Source organism: Phaenicophaeus curvirostris, chromosome 6, assembly GCF_032191515.1.
Source record: "Phaenicophaeus curvirostris isolate KB17595 chromosome 6, BPBGC_Pcur_1.0, whole genome shotgun sequence".
NCBI classification, from domain to species: Eukaryota; Metazoa; Chordata; class Aves; order Cuculiformes; family Cuculidae; genus Phaenicophaeus; species Phaenicophaeus curvirostris.
The window spans coordinates 47,609,414-47,631,275 of NC_091397.1; the positions used below are offsets into that span (position 1 = coordinate 47,609,414).

At 41.1% G+C, this 21,862-nt stretch overlaps 1 protein-coding gene across 1 annotated transcript in view; it reads right to left on the reverse strand.

The window, feature by feature from the left end:
• The window catches only part of TRIM71 (tripartite motif containing 71), a 55,341-nt gene that overhangs the window by 13,903 nt on the left and 19,576 nt on the right, over positions 1-21,862 (reverse strand). Inside the window, 1 exon segment of the mRNA XM_069860104.1 lies at positions 1,413-1,580. Coding sequence (XP_069716205.1) covers positions 1,413-1,580 — 168 coding nt within the window.

Below are 21,862 nucleotides of genomic sequence, written 5' to 3' on the forward strand. Positions count from 1 at the left end.
GAGGCAAACAACAGTTTACTATCTATCCCATCATAATACTTATTATTTCATCCCACAGGTGCAAAGACTGAAGGAGAGAAGAAGCAGCTGCATCTGTCCCACTGAACAACCTTACTTTAGTGTTAAAACTATCTGACAGGCTAAAATTTACGGCTTATTCTCACAACCCAGCGTAATAGAAAAACTGTCGCATCACAGAAGGGAATCCAACTTCAAAACAGCCAGTCCCCAAGACACACAAGCCCTACATCTAGTAACCTAACTAGAATACAGCGGAAATCCGTAGCACCGCAGGAAAGTGAGCTAGAAAAGGCCGAAGAAGTGGTCACTGCTAACAACAGCGGAGGAGATTTAACATTTTATTTAGCAAGAAAACTTAAGAGACCCACTCAAATCCTTGCCTACTAGGAACAAGCAATGATGGCTGGACAATGGGTCTGTATGTTGTTTAAGTTATTTGTACCATGCACATGTTAGGAAAGCGCACCTAATTCAAAATGTAAGGTTACTTCCCGTACATGGCATTCTATCAATGTTTACTAAAAAAAAAAATAAATCTTAACAGTTAAATCACAAAGAAGCATTGAGTTTCAGAATATCCAGCTCAAATCTAGAGCATTTGAGGCTAACAAAATGAGAAGATAGTAGCACAGAGCATAGCTTCCCACAATGCTTTTCCCCATCCAAAGCTAAAACCATATACCAGTTACTACTAGATATTATTCAGCAAAAGTAACTATCTACATATCCCTGCAGGCTAATTCCCTATGTAATTTCTTCTATAGCTTCAAGCACTGTACCACCTTCTTTCCAGCTCCTGGCTGATATTTATATTTGCATTATAAAACATAGCTGAGACAGAAGGCAGTAACAGGCAGTTAGTGTGCAACTGGGTGTGCAGAGCAATCCTTGTTTGGAGGTGGCTCCAGACCCTTTGCACAGGCAGGCTAGAAGTGTCACCCTAATTCAACAGTTGATTGGCATTTTATATTTGGTGGCAACACTGAAGACATAAGCAGAGTCATAGGTAGTTACAGCGCTAGATGCTGTACAGGCATGACAGACAGCCGAAAAAAAGTCTCAGTTGTGAAGACAAAACTAGGCTTGGCACTGCTATACAAGATTAGAACTTTCTTCAAAATGCTTCACGCTCAAGTGCATTTGTGCAGAGCTTCATATATATTGTGATTTACATGACAGAATTATGCTGCAAGAATGCAAAATTCATATAACAGCACTTTGTTTTCAGCTCCACAGCCACTTCTGTCAGAGATCTGAAAGAACAGAAGGGGTGAGAAGACTGACAGCAGAAGCAGAGAGCATTTTGCATTGACACCTTGCCCTGCAACAGACAAGCTGTGGGAGAAAAAAGCAGGGGAGAAAATAAAAAACTCAAGTCGGGAGTATCTTACTTGAATAGCCTGTCGTCCTTGCTGAGCATCTGCCAGGAGCTGAATGGTGATGGTCCTGGAGTCCTGGAGGGCATCTTGGAGGTAGATAAAGCTGTGACCCACATGTCGTCCCATGGTACATTCCCGACATATGGGGACAGAACAGGTATCACAGTAGAAATGCAGTACCTTGAAGGGAAAAAAGAAAAAAACCAAACATATACAACCTGCATACATTTCTGCTGAAGAATTAAAGAGCAAATACCACCAGGATGAAAAATATCCAACAGCTCAACTAAAAAGGAGGCAGAAGCACTAGCAATAGGCAGGCTCCACAATAGTTTCTGCGCAGAGGAAGAGCTATCCCTCCTAGTAAGCTCCAAAACATACTCTTACAGTTAGATGGAAGAGTCATTGTTTTCTTTGCAATACAATACTAGGAAGAGTGTCCACATCAGCTCCTCTTAAGAGCGGAAGCCATCTGCCAACACTTGGAGATTGGAGATGTCAACTATGGCAAGTTTCAGGTGAAGATTTTTCCTGCACACACAAACACCACATTCTCTTAAGTGGGTCATTTAATAACCACTGCACTGGAGAAAAGCAGCACCTGCACAATCACCTCCCAGAAGGGGAAAACAAGGCATGCACACCCAAGAACTACCCTCTGTTTCCGAACTATTCAAATCCCTTATGTTTAGTGGCAATATTAGGCAAGACTCCTTTCTGCCAGTCCCAATAGCAAAGCAAAAAACTCTTTGCTATGACAGTGCTTCTATGCTACCAATACTTAGAGGTGCTTGAGTTGGAGAATAATAAGACTGGAACAGTAGCAAGCCCAAAGCATTTGAATGCTACGGTGAACCATGGGTAACCATAACCCTCACAGAGCACACACAAAGTCCTACATTGCAAATCACAATGAAAGTCTTACACAAGATGTTGACCTAGGAGTTGGATCCATTACCAACCATAACTGTTCCCATTCCACCCAGTAGAGGGAAGCAGCACACAGAAATAGCAGATTCCATTTAAATGTGTTTTCTTAGAGGCAAGCAAAAATCAGCTGTTACCTTTTCAAAGACTAACTGAAAAAGCACAACAGTTCAACCCAAGAAAGTTATGTATTCAAAGTCTTGTTCTTAGCTACATAAGCTATTTGTTAGTGTGCAATGTAAAAAAAAAAATAAATCTAGATTACCATGGAAGAGTAAGAAATCCTCTAAACAACAGCAAACAAGATTTCATAGTTCAAATCATTTTTGCATCACCAGCTATTTGAAATCTCCTTGCCCTCCTCCCTTCAGAAGGAAGGGGAAGAGCAGTACAGGCGATTCTCTCAAACCGCCTGTGCTGCGTAAAGTGACATGTTAAGCTTCTGAAGTGGTATATGGATTAATTTTTAAAGGGGGGTGTGGGTGTGTGCACACGTGTCAGGTTTTACCAACCCTCTTTTTTTTTTCCTAAAGGTTAAGTTTTTCTGGAGAGAAACTGGAACAGATTTATGTTTTGCTTCAATCCAAATACTAAGTTCTCAAGCAGCATGTCAGATCCTGTTGTTTTCAAGTAAAAAGCTGCCTTCGTTCTGAAATGTGTTACTCAAATACATCAGCTTCTTCAGCTAGAGGGTTCCTTGTCTTTACGCTGTGGTTGTCTAAATCTGTATACAGTGTTCACCCGCTCCTGCAGTTCTGTAATTTCACTGTTGAAATTACAGGGAATGTTTATTACATGTTGCTGAATGTCTCCACTTCAACAACTGAGAAGTTGAGAGAGAATGAAAATCAAGACAGGGTATCAAGTTAAGTCATATGAATCTGATATACCTTAAAAACATACAGCAGGGATTTGGGGCCTCAATCAAACAGAGCAGCTGAAAGGAAAATGATGACCATATGAACAGAAGTCTAGAAGAAAGTTAAATCTGTGATTAGACCTCCAAAAGTCAATACCAGCAAAATTTGGTCAAATCCCACAGATCAGTCCTGTCACCCAAGCACTCTTGGTGCAAGGTAACAGCACTGATAAGGAGTGAAGAGCTGTTCAGACCGAAGAGAAATTAAATTTAAGCTGTTCAGTTGCTTCTTACTATCTACCAAAATGTGGCGGAAAACATCATTGCAGAATTTAGAATGAAGAGAGACAAGAACCAAAATTTCACTTCAGAAGTATGCACATTACACAGGACATGGCACAGGAAAAGTCTTTTGGGTAAACAACTGCAAAACCATTGCCAAAACCTCCTCTTGCTTCTTAGTAAACAAAATGGTGAACAACGACCCGAATATCGAGCGCAAGTTGGTTAACAGGCTTGGGTGAAGAGAGGGGGTGGAATCAAACACTGATGGGCTGATGAACATCGGATTTATTTAACACAGGTACCTTGAACACACAGGAGAAAGCACAAATGTATAGTCCCTGCTGCAATCAGTGTGGGAGAGAGCCAGTCACCACCACAAGTGAACTAGAAGACTCAGCCAGCTTCAAGATTAACTAGGAACCCTCCTAGAAACTCCTTTCTGGACACAAATGCTACAAGAGAAACCCCCAACCTGGCAGAGGTGCAAGAAGGGCAACTCTCCTCCTGCAGCCACATACTCACTGTCAGCAACACCCAACGGGCTGTGTGTTGGCTCTACCAGCAGTAGGACTACAATCCCAGGGAATTAAACTGGAAAATACACAGCTATACAGTGTGCAGAGAGTGGGATTTGTCCCAGCCGGGCTAACGGGGCTTGGAACACAGCACCCAGCTTGCCTGCACTTGCAATCACAACCAGGCACTTATTGTTAAGCTTAAGCCTGCTTGTATCCCAGTCCCTAGGTCATGATCATAAAGTCACATATTGTTAGATGAAGTTTACATGCCTGTGTCTAAATAGAAGGGGGAGAAAATAAGCCAAAAATCCAGTAAGACAAGCAATCCCCTGAAGAAAAGCTCATACAAACAATATATTTTTTTATTGAAGTAGAAAGATACAAGTGCGTTATTCTCAATTCATACTTGATGCATTTGCAGTTTACCCAAAAGGCTGGCACAGCCTCCCCTTCCAGTCTCAAAGTGAAAAGGCCACCCCAGATTTCATTTGCACTGTTAATATAGCAACATACTGCTCCTTCTGTGCTCGTTATGTGACAAATAACAAGACTGGTCTTGAAAAGCAGATGGGATGGGGCAGTGGGAAAGAAGGGAAGAGTAACACTAAGTCTTCCATAACAGATCAGCTTAAAAAAAGCAAACCAACAACCCAGTATTTAAAAATTCCTAAAACTTCCCCTCCTCCACCTTATCTGAGGAGCCAGAGATGACACAATCAAAAGCCCCATCAAGCTGCAAATAAACTATTGTCCTGTTAATTTCACTGCTTTCCCAAATGTATGAAAGACTGTCTTATAAGCAAAAACCCTCAAGCATGCTGTTTTTTCCAAATCCCACAAGTCTTTTAATAGGCAGTGAGGAAAAAGAAATAAGAAAGCAGAGACAGATTTCTCCTTTCAAAGAAATTAAAAATTGTGTGAGTTGCTTTTAATGAATCGTTTCTGTAGTAAATGTGAAATAGTTATGTAAAAATACAATTGGTTTTTATCTTAAAATTGGTGCTTTTCCAACATCCACTCTGGTAATTATCTAGTAAGGGAAAAAAGATGCATAAACAAGTTCACTAGATTCATGGTGGTTTTTTTTTTTTTAAAAAAGAATTGCTTCACTACATTAATTAGTATTTTAGAATTTCCACCAAAATTAAATGAAGAGAGAAGTCAGAAGCGAGAGGAGAATAGTTGTAGAGATAGTTAAAAGTGATTTATTTTAAAATAAATCAGCTATGGGTTGATTATTTCCCAAACAGGAAATATTTCCTGAATTGGTGGCATACAATTTTAGACACAAAACAATAAAGGGAGCCTACTTCAATTTAAACAGAATCAGTGAACCATATTACAGGGCTATTCATCTTTTACAGCCACAGCAGCCCAAGAAATACAACAGCAAGGCCATAAATGTGATTGCTTCAGGAAAGGCTGTACAGTGCACCGTAAAAACATTTTACAACAGCAGGAATTCCTGGGTGTCGCTCTCCCCATTTTTTGGTCCATCTGCTTTCAAAGGGGGCAGGGGGATGGGCGGAGATGTTGTTAAACGTCCCCTGAGACTGCACAGCAATCAATCATCATCTGATGAATGGCCACTAAAGTTAAACCCTGACCCCACTCCACAATTCCCACACCAGCGCTCCTCTCCTTGCTGCTGACCAGCTTCCAGCGTGCCCCACGCCCCCCAGCTCCCCCCCTGCCCTCACCAAAATTTCCTAAATACCAAGCCCAGACAAAAGCATTGGAATGTAGTAGGCACCATGACAGAGGAAAACTCAACAGAAACAGGAGTTGATGAGGCTTATGCTTAACCTGTGTTTAAATAAACGTTCCTCCAGCAACATTCGGTGCCCTTCTCCTCCCAGCTGGCAAACACTTGATTTCTCTCATTTCAGAGCACATTTAAGAGCACATACAGGCACGCAGCAGTCAATAAACACATGGAATCTAACCGTGTTCAAGTATTTGTTTTCTATCATGACATTTTCAGTGCCTTGCAATTATTTAAGCCCACAGAGTTAAGAATTTGTACAAGGCAGCAACACATAAGCAAATTATTTTAAAATACAAGTCTGATGCTCTGAAAGCTACCCTGTAATCTTAACCAACAAAAAAAACTACAAACAAAACAGTAGCCTCTTGGTTTCTGCCTTTGGAAAAGTTTCAGTACAGCATCTGTAAATTAACTTATTTTGAGTTTATGACCACAGAAAAAAATACTCATACTCACCACAGTCTGAAGTTTTCCATTACTAAAGGTGTTTTATTATCTAGTTCCCTTGACAATCCCTCAAACACCAGTGGCTTTGTTAGGCGGTGTATAAGTCTTAGATCACTTAGACTTCAGCATAAACTAATTTTCCAATGTATTTTGGTCCTCCTCCCTCAGCATTGTGTTTTGTTCCTCTTTCCCTGCCCCAACTCCTTACCCCAAACTGGAGAAAAAGCTGCTTCCCTGCATCACGATACAGCTTTTTTTTTTTTTTTAAATGTAAGTAAACCACCCAGGATGACTGGTTCAGAGTTTGGCACAGATAATTGTTGCAAGATTAAGTGGAATGACATGGTATTTTTACTCTGTGGGATGCTGGTCCTTAGTTTCCATTTTCATAGCAATTTGTTGTAATTAAGTTGCTTCACACCTTGATGAGAGTTTTAGGAACTTTTAACTTCTGCACTGATGTAACTCTTGAAATTTAAGTACAAAACTATAAAAACTGAAGATATGAGCAAGTCATGCGATATGCATCAGAAACACAGGCTATTTCCCAATATACACAAAATGTTTTGCTTTCAGAGATACTTAAAACCTCACATTTCTGTATACAAAATAGTGATGAAATTACCCCTAGAATCTGTATTTTTCACTTAATTCTCTGGTGTAGCAGCTTAACACTAATTTTCCTCACTGAACCCAGTGGTAACAAGAAATTTTATACCAGGTCCGAATGGTCTCCACAACGGAGAAGAGTTAATTCTCAAATTTAGGTCAATATTTGAATAATAAAATTTCTACAAGAGCATTGGCAACTTGAAGCATTACAGCCCATACTACACATAGCATGCAGCATGCACAGAAAGTTGTACAAAGTGGGACTAGCAAAGCCACAGTTATTTATTATCTTCCTTTGCCATTTCAAAGAATGGAGATGGAGTTTGGTCCATTTAGAAGTTCATCAAGTGCGAGTAGATCATTCAGCCCTTCTGTTAAATTCAGCTTCATTTCCTTACCCCACACTGAATAATAAAAGCCCACCTAACATATGACTAAGACTGCAAGTCTGTTTGTAGGACCTAAAGCTGTAATTCCACATGCTCTTTTTCCAGCACTAGTCTTAATACTCTTCTTTCCCCAGATGCTCCAGTAGATTCTGTTCCTGGCTCCAGTTTCTCAGCAACACAAGTATCTCTTGGCCCAGCAGTTCAGGGGGAAGGAAGCCCACTTACAAGAAAGCTGGGGGAAGGATTTTTACAAGGCGACATGGTAATAGGAAGGGGGGGAACAGCTTTAATTTGGAAGGGGGAAGATTCAGAGATTACAAAGAAAGCCTCCATGACGAGGGCGGTGACACAGGTTGCCCAGGGAAGCTGTGGATGCCCCCTCCCCAAAAGTGTTCAAGGCCACTTGATGGGGCTTTGAGCAGCCTGGTCTAGTGGGAGGTGTCCCTGCCCATGGCAGGAGGGCTGAAAGTGGATGGTCTTTAAGGTCCCTTCCAACTCAACCCATTCTGTGATTTATAAAACCCCCAACCTAACCAGCACCACTCCCAGTTCGAACCACACAGCACAAAGCTGTCATTTCACTGCATCATTTCACTCCATAATTAAACTGAGCCACTCTCAGAGGAAGCCACATATCTCCTGCCTTCCTTCTTTCCTGCCTCCTTCACTGCTCCTCCAGTCTCAAGTGAGGAGATTTGAGAATCATTACAAACAACTGCGTTTGGAAAACCCTTATTCAATCAGCTGACCCTGGGATCAGAAGAGCAGTAGGGGCAGCACAAGGGAGGAAGAACCCACAACTAAGGAGATGAGAACATCTGATGACAAATATATATCAGCTGAGGTACAGTGCTAAGCCACATGGTTAAGTTCTGCTATTTTGCCAACCTCACAGCTGGAAATCAATGTAAATCTTCTCACTGACAGCATTCATTTTAAGTTCTAACTAGAAGAGCAGTATCTATCTAACCAGAGTTTAGCTGGATAAGCCAAGCACTGTTAACCAAACAGACTACCATGCTCTTAAAATTCTTGATGTTCACTTTCTTCAATCCTGTTCTGATGCAATGAAGCCAGTAAAAACATCTACATATTTTAGAGAGTGGTGATATGACAATGTTGAGTCAGTCAAATCAGCCAGATTAAAAGCAAAGGGTTTTTTGAAGATAAAACTTAAACTTAATCAAGTTTAGAAAACCCAGTGAGTATTAATAGTCAGCTGGGAGCCAGCAAAGACCATTTAAGATGTCTTGACAAACGTTAACAGCATTTGCCAATTCAAAAGGACTAGGGCTAGAAATGACAATCAAGATCCACTTCACTCTGAAGGCCACACCATCACTGTAATGGTGCGACAACAGGCTGCAAACTGGGGCAAGCAGACCTGAAGTCACACCTTTGGTAAACCTGCTTTAAGGATTTGCCGGCTTCAGCACACTATAAAACTGCATCTTATGTGTTTCGAGTTAAAATTTTATAAATAAAATCTCATGTGATGACTGCAGCTGCTGGTTGCAGCCCCCCACCTGAAGCCCTGGCACTGCAGCACCCCAAGCATTTCTCACTTCTCCTAGGTGTGGTACCACCCTGTTCATCCACTCCAAATGTAGAGGGAGCACTACACCACTCCTCTGGAATTTGCCCAGTTTCAAGATTAACATCTCATCAGCTAACTTTCTAAAAGTTCTTGGCCAGCTGATATAACTTACTACCTCAGAGATTCCTGGTATTGATGGACTGGAAATAACATCTCACATCCACCTTAACTCCTCACTTGAGTTCTTTAAAATAGGGACAAGGAAGGCTTAATAGTCTTCTAATGTTAATACTGAAGTGGCACAGCTACAATTACCCAACAGCTGGCTACCATTTAATTACAGCATAATGGCAAGCCTACATTCCAGTTTCCTTTTAAACAAATTGTTTTGGGTAAGAAAATCTGCAATCTTTTGTTTTAAAAAAAATCAGAAGATCATCCTCACCACTAAAGCAGGTAAGCCAGTGTGCAAAAAGATGCAATAGTATCAGTAGCTAGACTACTTAGCCAGTGCTAAATCGGCTCTTTTACAGATTTCAATAGAGGAGACCAGCCCGTGCTTCAACATGCAACTCATTAGCTGTTTAAATGCAGCTTCTGTGCCAAATCTACATGACACGAGTAGCAGCAGGGTGGTCTTGGCACAGGGGACAGTGGGTGGATCTAAATATTCAACAGTTCAAGCCAGCAAGCTAATAGCCTGCTGTGGAAGCAGACATTGGAGTGGGTCAGGACCTAGGTTCAACTTTCAAGCCCATCTGTCCAAGTCACTGCCCTAAGTCCCTGCAAATCCTACACTCTTCAGCTCTCCAAAAAATCTAGAGTGCCTTATAGCTTTCAGCCAAAGCTTGGCCACAATTTCAATGACGCTGTAAATCACAAATGGCTTGACAGCTGCTTTGCTATTGCACATGACATTAGTTTCTTAGAGAACAAACTTCAACATCTTTACAAACCATTTACATAACACTTTTTCTCCTTTTCTGCATAGCTCAGCATTAACACTTCTGAAATTTTTCCTTACGCGCACAGGAAGGATTAGCATAGGTCTCCTGAGTGCTGCCCTGTGAGTAAAGTCAATATAAGCATCACCTCTCAAAATCTACATTCCTGAACTCCACACTGTTCCTACAGCACTGCAGAGAATGCTACCTCCGTTCAGGACCTTGGCAACTATTCACCTTCACACAAAAAACTTAAGGACGAGGATGCTGTTATGTGCCCTCCAAACACATAGCCTGAAGACACTTTTGTCTCTTGAAATACTCAAAGCAAACCTTATTCCTTTTGATTTGATGGGGGAAGGGAGTGGGAAGAGAAACAAACCCTAAAAGTTCCCGGATTTCACTCAAGAGCCAGCGAGTCCTCCATACTGAAGATAAGCCAATTGTGAAATAACATCTTAAAGCTGATGGGCTGCATGGGGTTTGCCAGAACAGTTTCCTGATGTCAACACAAATAGGTCTTTTGTAGGATTAATTTTCTTATAGAGCTAGTCTGTAGTCAAACCGCCACCACTCAAGACAATTTAGTTTGGTGCAACATATTCCTAGTAGTTTTAGGGGGCTACACAGAGGGGTCAGAAAGCCTATCAGGCTAGACATCTTAAATTCATAATGCTCTATTGTTAGGTGAAAAAAAATGAGTATAAGGAGAAAGAATACATTCATCCAGAGAAACTGTGGCTTTACCTATTCTAAATCTGTAATAGGTTCCATCTCAGTTTGTTTCATGTGGGTGTTCTGGGTTGGTGGTTTTTCTTCCTTTGTTTTAAGCAGCCCTAGAAATCTTAGTTCAGAAAAAATAGTCTTTAGAACATAAGTTCACTCTTATTCTGTCCCATAGTGTAATGCTATTAATTACCTTATCTAATACTTACTGTTAAAATAAAATAAATATTGAAAGTGCACATTGGAAAACTCCCAGTTTAACCACTGCATGAATTTAAACTGGAATTAAAACCATAGCGGCTAGAAAATACTAGAAAATTAAGCAATTGTGAATTCTGAGCCCATTTTGCAGCTTTCTTGTGTAGTTGTTGCCACTTGCTTGTGTGTCCTTACTGCCAGTAACAGTGTAAAAGCACAAGAACCCAGAGTCAAAACAAATTAGTAAAGAATAGTACTCTATCTAAAGTAATGCACCTCAGATAACAGTACTTCCATATAAAAATGGCTTTAATATAAAAATATAAACATGGGGTAGCTCAACATCTTTAATTTCTATCTTCAAACGCATATTCTATTTGGGAGGTTTGTCTCCATACCGACAATTAAATTAGAATAATTTAAATAACATTATATTATCTCTACAGAATTACCAAGGGATCTCTTCATAGTTATTTTTTTAGAAAGAAGAACTTGTACTAGGATAAAGAAACGCATCCACTTTTTTGACTAACTATCCACGTCCTTTTAATAGAGAAGGTTGTTAACGTACGTGTAGTAAAATTAAGCAATTCAGATTCGTAACACTACCTCCACCAGACTCTGGTAACTGCAGCCTGTGTAATAGCCTGGTAGGCAAAGCAGTCTTCGTAGAAGCCACTGTCCCTATTTCATGCCCCTGGCAGTGTCAGCTTTTCAGAGCTTTACCTAGCTTTCTGCAAGATAGCCACTACAGAGAGAGCAGTTACTGAAGGGATTAGGCTGCTTGCAATGACTCCTTGTAGTAAGACTTAAGACTCCCGCATATACCAGAAAAAATTTAAATACTTCTATCAGTTTAAATTTACAAACAGATCCACAGCTGTCCTATGAACTACCTGGAATAAAAACAAAGAATTGTAATACAGAGCGATGCATTTGGGCATAAGCTGATCTCCTGGCATACTATAGGAACGAATTCCCGCTTCCTCAAAAGTTCAGTGGGAAACTGCCCAGTTGGCCAGGCAGGAGGCAGACAGGGAAGATGGGCTGAAGTGCCATCCTTCCCTTGCCTCCTTCTCCCCCCCGCACCCCAAATCCCAGCATCAGGCATCAGCTACTACTGCACCCTGGGTGTCTGGTGGGAACAGCGCAGTTCTGCTGTTCCTCCCACCTCTGCCTAGCACCTCTTCCGTCTTCAGAGGAAAGCTGTAACAAGAACAGCCACGGTACTGAACCCCCACAGCAGGAGCTGTTAATTTTTCTTTCCTTCTTTAATTGTGAAACAATCCATGCCTATTAAACAAGTCCAGTTACCACCAGTGCCATATGCACATCAAACTCAGGTCAAAGCGAATATAACCAACTATAGCCTTTTATTAGGAAATACTGCCAAGACGGTTGTCTGGGAAAACTGACATATAAATCCATTTCAAGTGTTTTATACTGCAATGTTTTTCGTTACTGCTTATATGGAATAGGTTTGGTGGAAAGCACAAAGGCAGCAGTGAACCAGCCCACTCTGCTCTTTGCTTTGCTGCTGCTCCTCTTGCCTTCTTCTGTCCCAAAAGCTATTTTTACAACTATACACCAATATACCAAGCTCCTATAGAATAAGACCTTTGAAGGAACTTCTCTGCACTGAAACCTAAAAAACAGATAACATGAACATTTGGTACGTTTTTGAAAAGCACTCAAGCTCTCCCTGTATACCATCATCCTCTCAAAGCTCACACTAAAAATATTCCAAGTGTAAAATTTTTACTAGCTTAAGTACACATGTTTCAGAGCAGGAAGAAAAATTACAACATGTTGAGGTTTCAATTGAGATTCCTCATAAAGGAATAATCTTAATTAAGCAAAACCAAATTTGGATTGCATTGAAAGGAAAAGAAAAAAAATTGTTCGCTCCAGATTCAGGCTGTAGTTTCTAAAAGTGTATTATATACACCATATTAGGGTTTCTCAATGAACACTATCAAATTGTACCATCCATGTCAAAAATAATCATTATCTGCTCCCAGCACAGGACTTGGCACACACACTGGGGTATGTCATTCACAGAAACAATGCTGTCCTTGAGGATCAAAGCTTAGCTGCTTGTAGTAGAATGCCAGACTAAATTTGTCAGATTAATACGCTTGTTACAATTCCTCTTAATTTTCAGGGGACTTATACAAGTCCTCATGGAAGTGTTATCCTATGGGAGCGAGTGCACGATTACTTCCAAATGAACTCTAGTATTTAATGTTTGTTTTGGAAGACCTAGCTGTCTTAACAGCCACAAGGCATTTCAATAATCATATAACAAACATTACGACAGGTTACTCTTTAATCCCTCACAAGTGAATGAGTAAATTCCTGTCCATCTATCATATAATGACACAGCTCTACAGTTACTGCCAAAAAGGGATTGTAAATCATAAAAGAAAATTACCTAAGAATAATGAGATCTGTTCTGGGACATCAGAAGTGTTTACTCAGAAAAATTTTTTTCTCCATCACTATAGAACACTGAGAACAGATCAACTTCGTTTACAACCCATTAACACAAAATTAGAGACATTTTTATTTTGATCTGAAGATTGCAGACAAGTTCTAATGGGCAATTTGAGCGTGTCTTCATATATTTAGCTGTTTGCCTCTGACAGAAGCAAGAGAAGTATCAGAACTCTAATCACTTACCTCCTCCAGAATTATTTCCAGATCAGAGAAATACAGGTACAAGCAAGTTTAATGTCTATGTCCTCATCTCCCCCCAAAGTGGTGAGATTTTTTTTATTTTTTAACCCCCAATTTTCTGCCTTTCCATCACAGACTTAAGTGCTGCACAGTGTCCTTTTCCTCATAGAGAGGAATAAATATTGCTTTCCTTTTAAATTTGGGAGACAGGGGAAGAGATGCATCTGGGAAGGATATTCAAGTGAAAACTGAAGACTAGAATTACTACTCATTTAAACTACAGGGTAGAATCAAAGTGCTTACAGATAACTAATAAGCAAGACTAATAACCACACTTTTTAATGGCATTTTACCACCGTTATTGAGAAGTAGGTTCAGGTCTGGGAAAGTGAGGACAAATTTCCACCCCAGTCAAGGTTTAAGTCATGATTGATGCATGCATTCTGTATTTAACCCATTCCACAGGGCTCCCGTGCATCAGGAATATGGTATGTGTTTTCATACTGCCACTAAAATTCTGTTGTAGAGCGTTATATTTCTGGTCTAGCCAAACAGTTCAGTACCACCCTGTCATGGTTCAGTGATATTTCTAGGATTTTTCAAGAATTTGAAAGTATTACGAATTTTTAAAGTGCTTAAATATTTTGAATCCTTTGGTGAAAGCACCAGCCTTTTCAATAGCATCAACCATTCTCAGAACAGCTTTAGGTGGCTTCTGTATCCTGCAGGCAAGTTAGCCTCACACTAAACTTCAACTGTAGCCTTATTTGAGCTTTAAATCATGATAATGTAAACATAGAAGGCTTGCTCAATCATCAGTGAAGCTATCCAGGCAGAACTAGAGGGGGAAGAGTCAAATATGACTCACTTTACCAAAGGAAGAAGGAACACCTAAGAAGATTAAATCCTTATCCATTTCTCGAAGAGAAAAATATGCACTATTCTTACTACAAACAAAAATAATCCTATTTTATTATAAAATCCACACTGTTCTGTTGCATAAGAAACAGTTCTGAGAAAAAGACCATTCTTACACTGAATGGCATATGGAAGTTCACCATCAAGACCCACGCTAGAAATACACACAAAAGAAGCGGCAGGAGTTTGACTGCAATTTAGTTACACCAACTGACCAAAAGGCTGGGTTTACGCAAGATACGGTTCCTTTTATCTCCCTACCTTCCCCACCTCAAGGGAGCAAGCAGGTAGGCAAAGCAGAAGAAATTTTGTCATCTCTGCAAGACCAGTGGGAAGTTTCTGTGAAAACTCTCGTGCGCACACACATCTTGCACATTAAGCTATGATCATTCATTTTTCATGTAGTGCCAGACCAACCCTGCCTCCTAAAAAGAAAGTTTGAGGGGATCATAGAATAAGTTGATCTTGTCTAAAAAAGAAAAATACCTTATGCAATCTGAGCAGAAGAACAAAACGTGTTTAACCACATTTCCAAGCACCAGACAATTAACCTATTGAGTCACATCTGCTTAGTCGAAAGACTCACAAAGCTACTCGTCTGCCTCTTGAATATTCCTCTTGAATATTCCTCGATGTAGAGTTCACTAGCACAGGGGCTCCCAAAGACCATGTGCTGAACTAAGAGGAAAACCAGGCTCTTGGACAGTTGTTACGCATTTCTTTCAGCAACTGTGTGCACAGTGGTAAGCACTCTGCTACCACTGCTAAATAAGTTTAGGTTAGTTTATTCTAAGACAGAAATGGCTTATTGGGACAGCGCAATAGGCGTGCAATCGAAAGCCCAGGGTGGAACTAAAGTTCCGTATATTACAACAAAGATTACAGGAAAAGCTACATCTCTACCTTTGTCCTCTGCCAAAAGGTTAGTGTGCTGCACCCCGCACACCACCTCTGCTATCAAAGCAGGAGCAGCTTCAAGAGCCACACACAGGCAAGCACCCCTGTCAGCTTACTACCAAGACAGACCCACTGCATCAGGAACATCGCTTCCTGTAACTCGGCTTTCAAGTAATAACCAGACCCACTGATTCACTTAAGATTTAATGAGATTACAGCTTGAGGTGATTTGACTGGAGACCATAAAACTTTTAGGAGCCCATCTGCTCTGCAAAAACCAACCTCTCGCACACAAGCCCGGGTATAAGGTGACCTCTGAGAGCTGCAGCCAGCGTGGCTCAGGCAGGAATCAAGTCGATTGGTACTTGTGATGGGCAAATAGACCAGACAAAGCGAGAGATTTGCACTTTGGGGCAAAGAGGAGTTTCCATATGCATCAGTACTCAGAGGGGAGTTGCCATATGCATCAGCACTCAAGGGGAATCTTTCCAAGCAATCAGCAGCCTTTTCATTAAGAAAAGGCTGGCCACCCTAGGGTGCATTCCCCACCATTATCACACCATTAATAGCAAATTCAAATTGTACCAGCAATGGCTGCAGAACTACCCGTACCAGAAAAACCTAAAGCAGTGTTCGCTTTGTATATACACCAAAAGACCACGACAAAATAATCAAAAGTTGCAGAGTTTTGGTTTGTTTGTTTTTTAACCTGGTCGGTCCTGCCTTCCACCTCCCTTTGCACTTCAATTCCCCCACCAAGAGCAAGCACATGCATTTTCAAGACATTCGGTTATTTTTCTGGTATCTCCCAGTATTAGATCAAACACACGACTTTAATTCCAATTAAAAAAAAAAAACCGATTTGGAAAGATTGAGGGCTGAACAGGAAAGAGCTACTGTTTTTACTCTGTTACTTTTTACAGACCTGTAAAAAAGCAGCACTTCAGCAAGACTGCTGTTAAAATACTTCAACTCTAGATGCAAACACTGGATGAATATTCATACTTTGTTATTCTAAACCTGAACTTGTTAGCTGCAGAGGAGTCGGTCTCACTGGACAGCTCTATTTTGTAGCATAAAAACCCTTAGGTGCTGTTATTTTTCCTTCCCCTTGTAGGCTGAGATGTTTTGTTGTTTTGTTCTCGCTTCAGTACCAGGCCTCAATATGCAAGTTACATCTGGAAACAGACAAAAGCCAACTGCCCAGCAGTACTGGAAAATTAAAACATTGGGTCAGGCTCAAACGGACTAGGAAGCCAAAGGTCAAAGCAGCATTAAATCATTAGTTTCCCAGCTGCCACCAAGGCATGGAGGTGACCTTTGATTTTGTAAGAAGCGGTCCAAGCAATTTTCTGGTGGCAATATGGGCAATCTGGCACAGTGGAATACTATCCTTGAAAGGGGTGGGTGAGAGGGAAGGAGAAGTTTAAAGTCTTGCAGGCAAAGATTAAACTAATTCTTTAATCTCTCCAGACCAAATCTGCGCTGTGAAGCTGTAAGTGCAAATGACGAATATGAAATTACCAGACCTTCAAAGCCAAAACACTCAAGCATTCAAATCATTCAAGTAGCTTTTATTCATCTAGGAGGGACAACAAGTAGAATTCAACACAGTGAATGCACTTTAGAGAATACTAGAATATTGTATTTCTTTCCTGGAATGATTTAAATTTTCAGAGATTATGGTGGAAAACAGCTTACTTAATTGCTTGTTTTTAAAACAATATATCTGGGACAGAGATCATGCTTCTTCACACTGAGAAGGGCCAGAACGCTACATTTAGCTTATTCGTATCAGTTTCTTATTTCTGGCCTCCATGATCTTAAATTTCACCTGCTACTGTCCTCTGTTCCTGACTAGTCTTACAAACTGCCCTGCTTCACGTCCATGTTGTACATGCCAGAGTTCTGGTCCGGCTGCTTCCAAGTTCCTAGAAAGGGTTGGTTTTACTGCTGCGTGCTTGGCAAAGAGCAGCACAGGTATCAAAGGTGTTTCACAAGCAACCGAAGTACATTTACATTTGAAGAGCATGTTTGATCCTCCATTAGCAGCTAAGCACACGCACAAAAACACGCAAAACCTGTTTGCATGCAATCAGCTATTAAGATACTTCTAGCATTTAAGACATTTCAAGCAATTTCCTTAGTCTAAAGAGTCATCCAGCCCACAGCTTATTGTAACGACCACAAAAGAATTCACAGTAATTGCTTTCCTTTGTGTTTCAGGGAGCAGCAAAGTTGCCTAAACACAACATAAAGAGCCCCCTCCCCATCTCATGGGCCAGTGTTCAAGGATTAGTCACTAGAAGCTCTTCACCTGAGAAATTAAGTCACAGCAGCAACCTTCGGCATGAACTGAGTTATTATATATCCACAACTCGTGGGGAGGAGGGGAGCAGTGTTTTCAGAAAACTCCTGTTAGGCGTTAACGACTTGAATAAAAATACATCCCTGTACTGCCATCCAGCCAGATGTGTTGGATTTTATTTTTTTTTTTTAAAATACAATGAGTATTTTCACTAGCAAGGTGAAAAGCATTACCACACTTAAATACCTTAGTGAATAAGGATGGGCAGAACAACCTCTCCTCCCACACCCTTTCTTTCTAGGAAAGGTTCAAGATCAGACAGCCAATATAAACATAACATGTTCTGACTTTTATATACAGGTCACAGAGCTAACTACAGGAAGCAGGACTTCTCTCCCCGGATAACTAATTTTATAATGCTCAAATCAGAAAAAACATTTTTAAGAATATTTAAGTCTGCTTTAACAACAAGTACTGCCAAACGAGAACACTGAAAGGCCATACAGTTAATTTCTTACAGGAAGCTTCTCCAAGGTTGATCCAGTTGACAAATTAAGAGATACACATGGGCAGCTGATCTTAATCCTTTCTGCAGGTACCCAACTCAGGTAGCAGTGAAAGAGCAAAACAAGACATCAGAAGCCTCCTATTACAGAGGCTTGGAGGGCACATTTCCTCATCAAGACCTATCAGAGGGCAGGGAAGTAACTGATTTTTCTTGGTTAGCATTCTGGCTTACTCGCATTAGCACAAGCTCAAATTCACCACTAAGATGCCACATTATCCTCACTTCAAGAAGCCTGCATTTGCCCACTGTTTCTTAGATAGAGGATAAGTTCTACCACTGCAAATTTTTGTCCAAGAGAAAGCCCAAAACTTGTATCAGGTCTGCAAGCTGCAACTTGAGTTAACAGTTTAACTGTTAATTAACTTACAGTTGTTGTTGCACTATCTTCCAAGATCCTACAAGGCGTGCAAGATATGCAAAGCTGAAGAGTCCTTGCTAACAACAGCTATTCCTTACATTTCCAATTTAAAATCTTGTTCTCATATAAACAAGCCAGTCACTAAATTGTTTCAGATTGCGTAATAAGGCTATTTCTGGCACTGGGTACTATACTGACACAGCTTCTGCCATGAAAACTTAAGAAATTCAGCTACTCTTTCCTGGAAAGATACTTCTTTTTATTGCTTGAGGTAGAAAAAAGACAAGAGATCCTTAGGGGTTCAGGTTTACTCTCTGGACTATAACCAGCAACTGAATGCTGGACCAGCAATGTAGGTATTCATTTGCTCTTAAACAGAACACGGCATGGGAGTGGAATAAGACAGGAACCATCCAGATTACTGACTATCCTAGCTGCCCTGTGAAACTGAAAAGAATATCTTCTCTGCTTATGCTAGGAAAAATACTTTCCATTAGACATCCATTCTCATCTCTACAAATGGACTAGAAGCTACGACTTCGAGTTTACAGTAGAAGACAACCACCCTAAACTTGAAACCATTCATGAAAAGCTCTGGAGAGAATCACTAAGACAATGATTTTCACAAGCATCCAGCCTCAATGATGAGAGCAATCTTATGTGTTTTCACTCAGTTTTAGAAATAAGCCAACAGGCCACTTTTTGGATTGAACAGGGTAGTAACTGCCAATACAGTCCATCAAGGTAACACAGGAAAATAAGAGTGGAACTATCACCCTCCATACCCCAACTAAAGGGGCCCATTTGATATCACATAATGACAGTAAGAGACCTGTGCAGCATTCTCAAGTGAAGGTCAGGGAGAAGGAAGACCAGAAAGTTGGACCAGGGGCAACTAGGAGGCCCCTTCTGTGCCTGGATACTCCTCCTCGTGTTTGCCACTGTGCCTCTTTATCAGTAGAGCCAGATGTCGGGGGCGGGGGGGGCACAACAGCAGCAGCAGAAGCCAAGGACAATAGCCTGGATGTTCGGGTGTGGTGGCCAACAGCAGCTAACTCCAACCACTGCCATGCAAAGTCTTGGGCATGGCTGAGAGCACTCCCACCCCACATTAAATTCTGAGAAGAGAAGCCAGGAAAGTCAGATGGCTCCCTCCACATAGCCCCAGACCTATGCACAGCACCAACACCATCAGCCTGAACCCCTCCTTCAGTGCAGGTGGTTTGGCTTACTTTGCCTATTGGGAAACAAGCAACATCTCCACAGATGCGTTCTCATGAAAGGCCCTCTTGCCTCCAAATGCTTCGTGACATACAGAAAGCAACAAAAAGATGTTTTTTGTTATGTGGTCTTTTTGCTTGGCCCTAACATGCTGCTCTGGGAATTGAGAAGACAGCCCTAGCCATCATAGTTTTCTGAGGGGATGATCCCATAACCCTACCTCTGAGCAGGAAACAGAATGGAATTTAGACATTCCTCCAAAACAAGTAGTTAACAAAAGCTAATAACCCCTGCAGCTTCAAGAACAATGGGCTATTTTGTCTCAATCTCAGGCACCATGGGCTTAGTGGATGGGCTTTCTAGTCACTGTAGCTCACTCCATAGGACTCACTAGACGCAGAGCTTCCAAACTTTTCACTTCTGCTAGGAGAACCACATCCAGTTTTACTTTCCAGCTCACGGTCTACCTTCGAACTTTGTAATTTCTGCTATTCAGAAACGTGTTCAGGCCTATGCCTTAGTCAGTAACATGGCTTAGACCCTTCTGGAGACATTTCAAGTCTAGCACAAAGTGCTCTCAGGAACTGGCAGACATTAACACTTCACTGATCTGAGCAAGGCTGTGAACCTAGAACAGCTTATCAGCCACTATCAGTTTATTCAGAGGTACAAGGGAAGTTAAGATTATTTATTTCCAGGAGATGTTAGTCCTGCCACTAGTTTCTTCCCGGCTTGGCGAAAAGGAAGGACTGAGAGTGGAAAAACTACCTCTGACATGCAGCCTCATAGAACAGTTCTATGAGAAAACAGACCATGGCTTTTATCCCATTTGCTTTCTTAAGCTTCGCTCTCCCACCTGAAGCTGCCATTAACGCCTTAGAAAGGAAGCACAAGCCACAGCAGCCTTCTCACAAGCCAGATCATGCTTGGACACAGTAGGTCACAGAACAACTAAGTCAGACAGAAGTGGAATTTGAGGTGCAGAGGTCTGCTCCTGGAAGTTTGGTTCAGCTGCCAACCACAGGCAGCAGGGGAGTACACAGACCCGTGGGTGATTTGAACAGAACAAGTATTCCTTTCTGCTATCAACATAATCTGGGACTGGCTGGCAGCAGACCCTTGTACCTTAAAGTCAACAGCTCCCTTAAAGGCATAACTAAGATTTTTCTCAAAGACAAACATGGAGTTTTCCCTGTTAGAAGGTATCCTGTATGACCTCATAAACACCTTCCTCTGCTGGCATTTTAAAAGAAAAAAAAAAGAAAAGGAAATTAAGTCACAAGTAGTATCTTGATGCGAACTCACCTATGATGGAAATACTGCAGATTAATAAGATTTGGTAGATCAGTAGCTGAAAGCCTCAGCTAAGTAAATGTGACCTTCATAAGCTGGTCTTGCAGGAAGTTGCATGCTCAAAAAAAAAAAAAGGTATTGCCAGTGAAACAGAAGCACTCAAGATGCTTGAGATCTGGAGCTAATACACACCAGGAAAGGATTTCTTTTCTTGGAAAAAGGGAGGACTCAAGAAAAAAAAGCTTACTAAGAATGTTAACAGCAGACATTATATCTAATTTCTTTGCATTCCTTCCCCCCTCCTTTTCCTCTCATTTTTTAAAAACAGGAGCAAACTTGCGAGTTAAGGATTCTGATCAATGCAACATGTTAGGAAAAGAGAGCAGGAGGTCAAGAGGAAATGATTAATCCTCTGCAGAAGACTGGCAGGATGGGTCCTGGAATGGCTTACCAGAACAATGCCCCCACTAATAAGCAGGTCAAAAGACCCTTACAGTGAACAGAAGCCTCAGTTACACTGTACATCAATATTCTTGCCTTAACCCGAAGTTAATTTGTTCATTAAAGCCAGATTAAAAGTGTTGAATTAGACAGGTGAAAAACTATGGTGCCAGACACAAACAGCTAATCTGAAAGGATTACAAATGTAACAACTCTGAAAGTGTTGGAAACTCCATTCCAAGGTAGTATTTGCTGAAAGTTTCAGTAAACTGAGGTAGGAGGGAAGAACCCACTCTTACAGGTTTCAGTTGTAATGCCTTGTTAGCTCATGCAGTGGAGCAATGCCTCTCCTTGATAAAGGCTGCTCTTCTGTTTGCAGCACAGTTTGATGTGCTGAAGAAAAAAAAAGCATGCAAATTCGCTGCAGGCAATACTTTGGACTTGAAGGTGCATGTGGTTCAAGGTTTAATGTAAGAGATAGCTTTTTAGTACTGTGGTTTCATGGTGTTAAAAGAGACCCAATGCAACCCTGAGAGACAGTCTGCTCCGGGTGATCATCCCAACCCCAT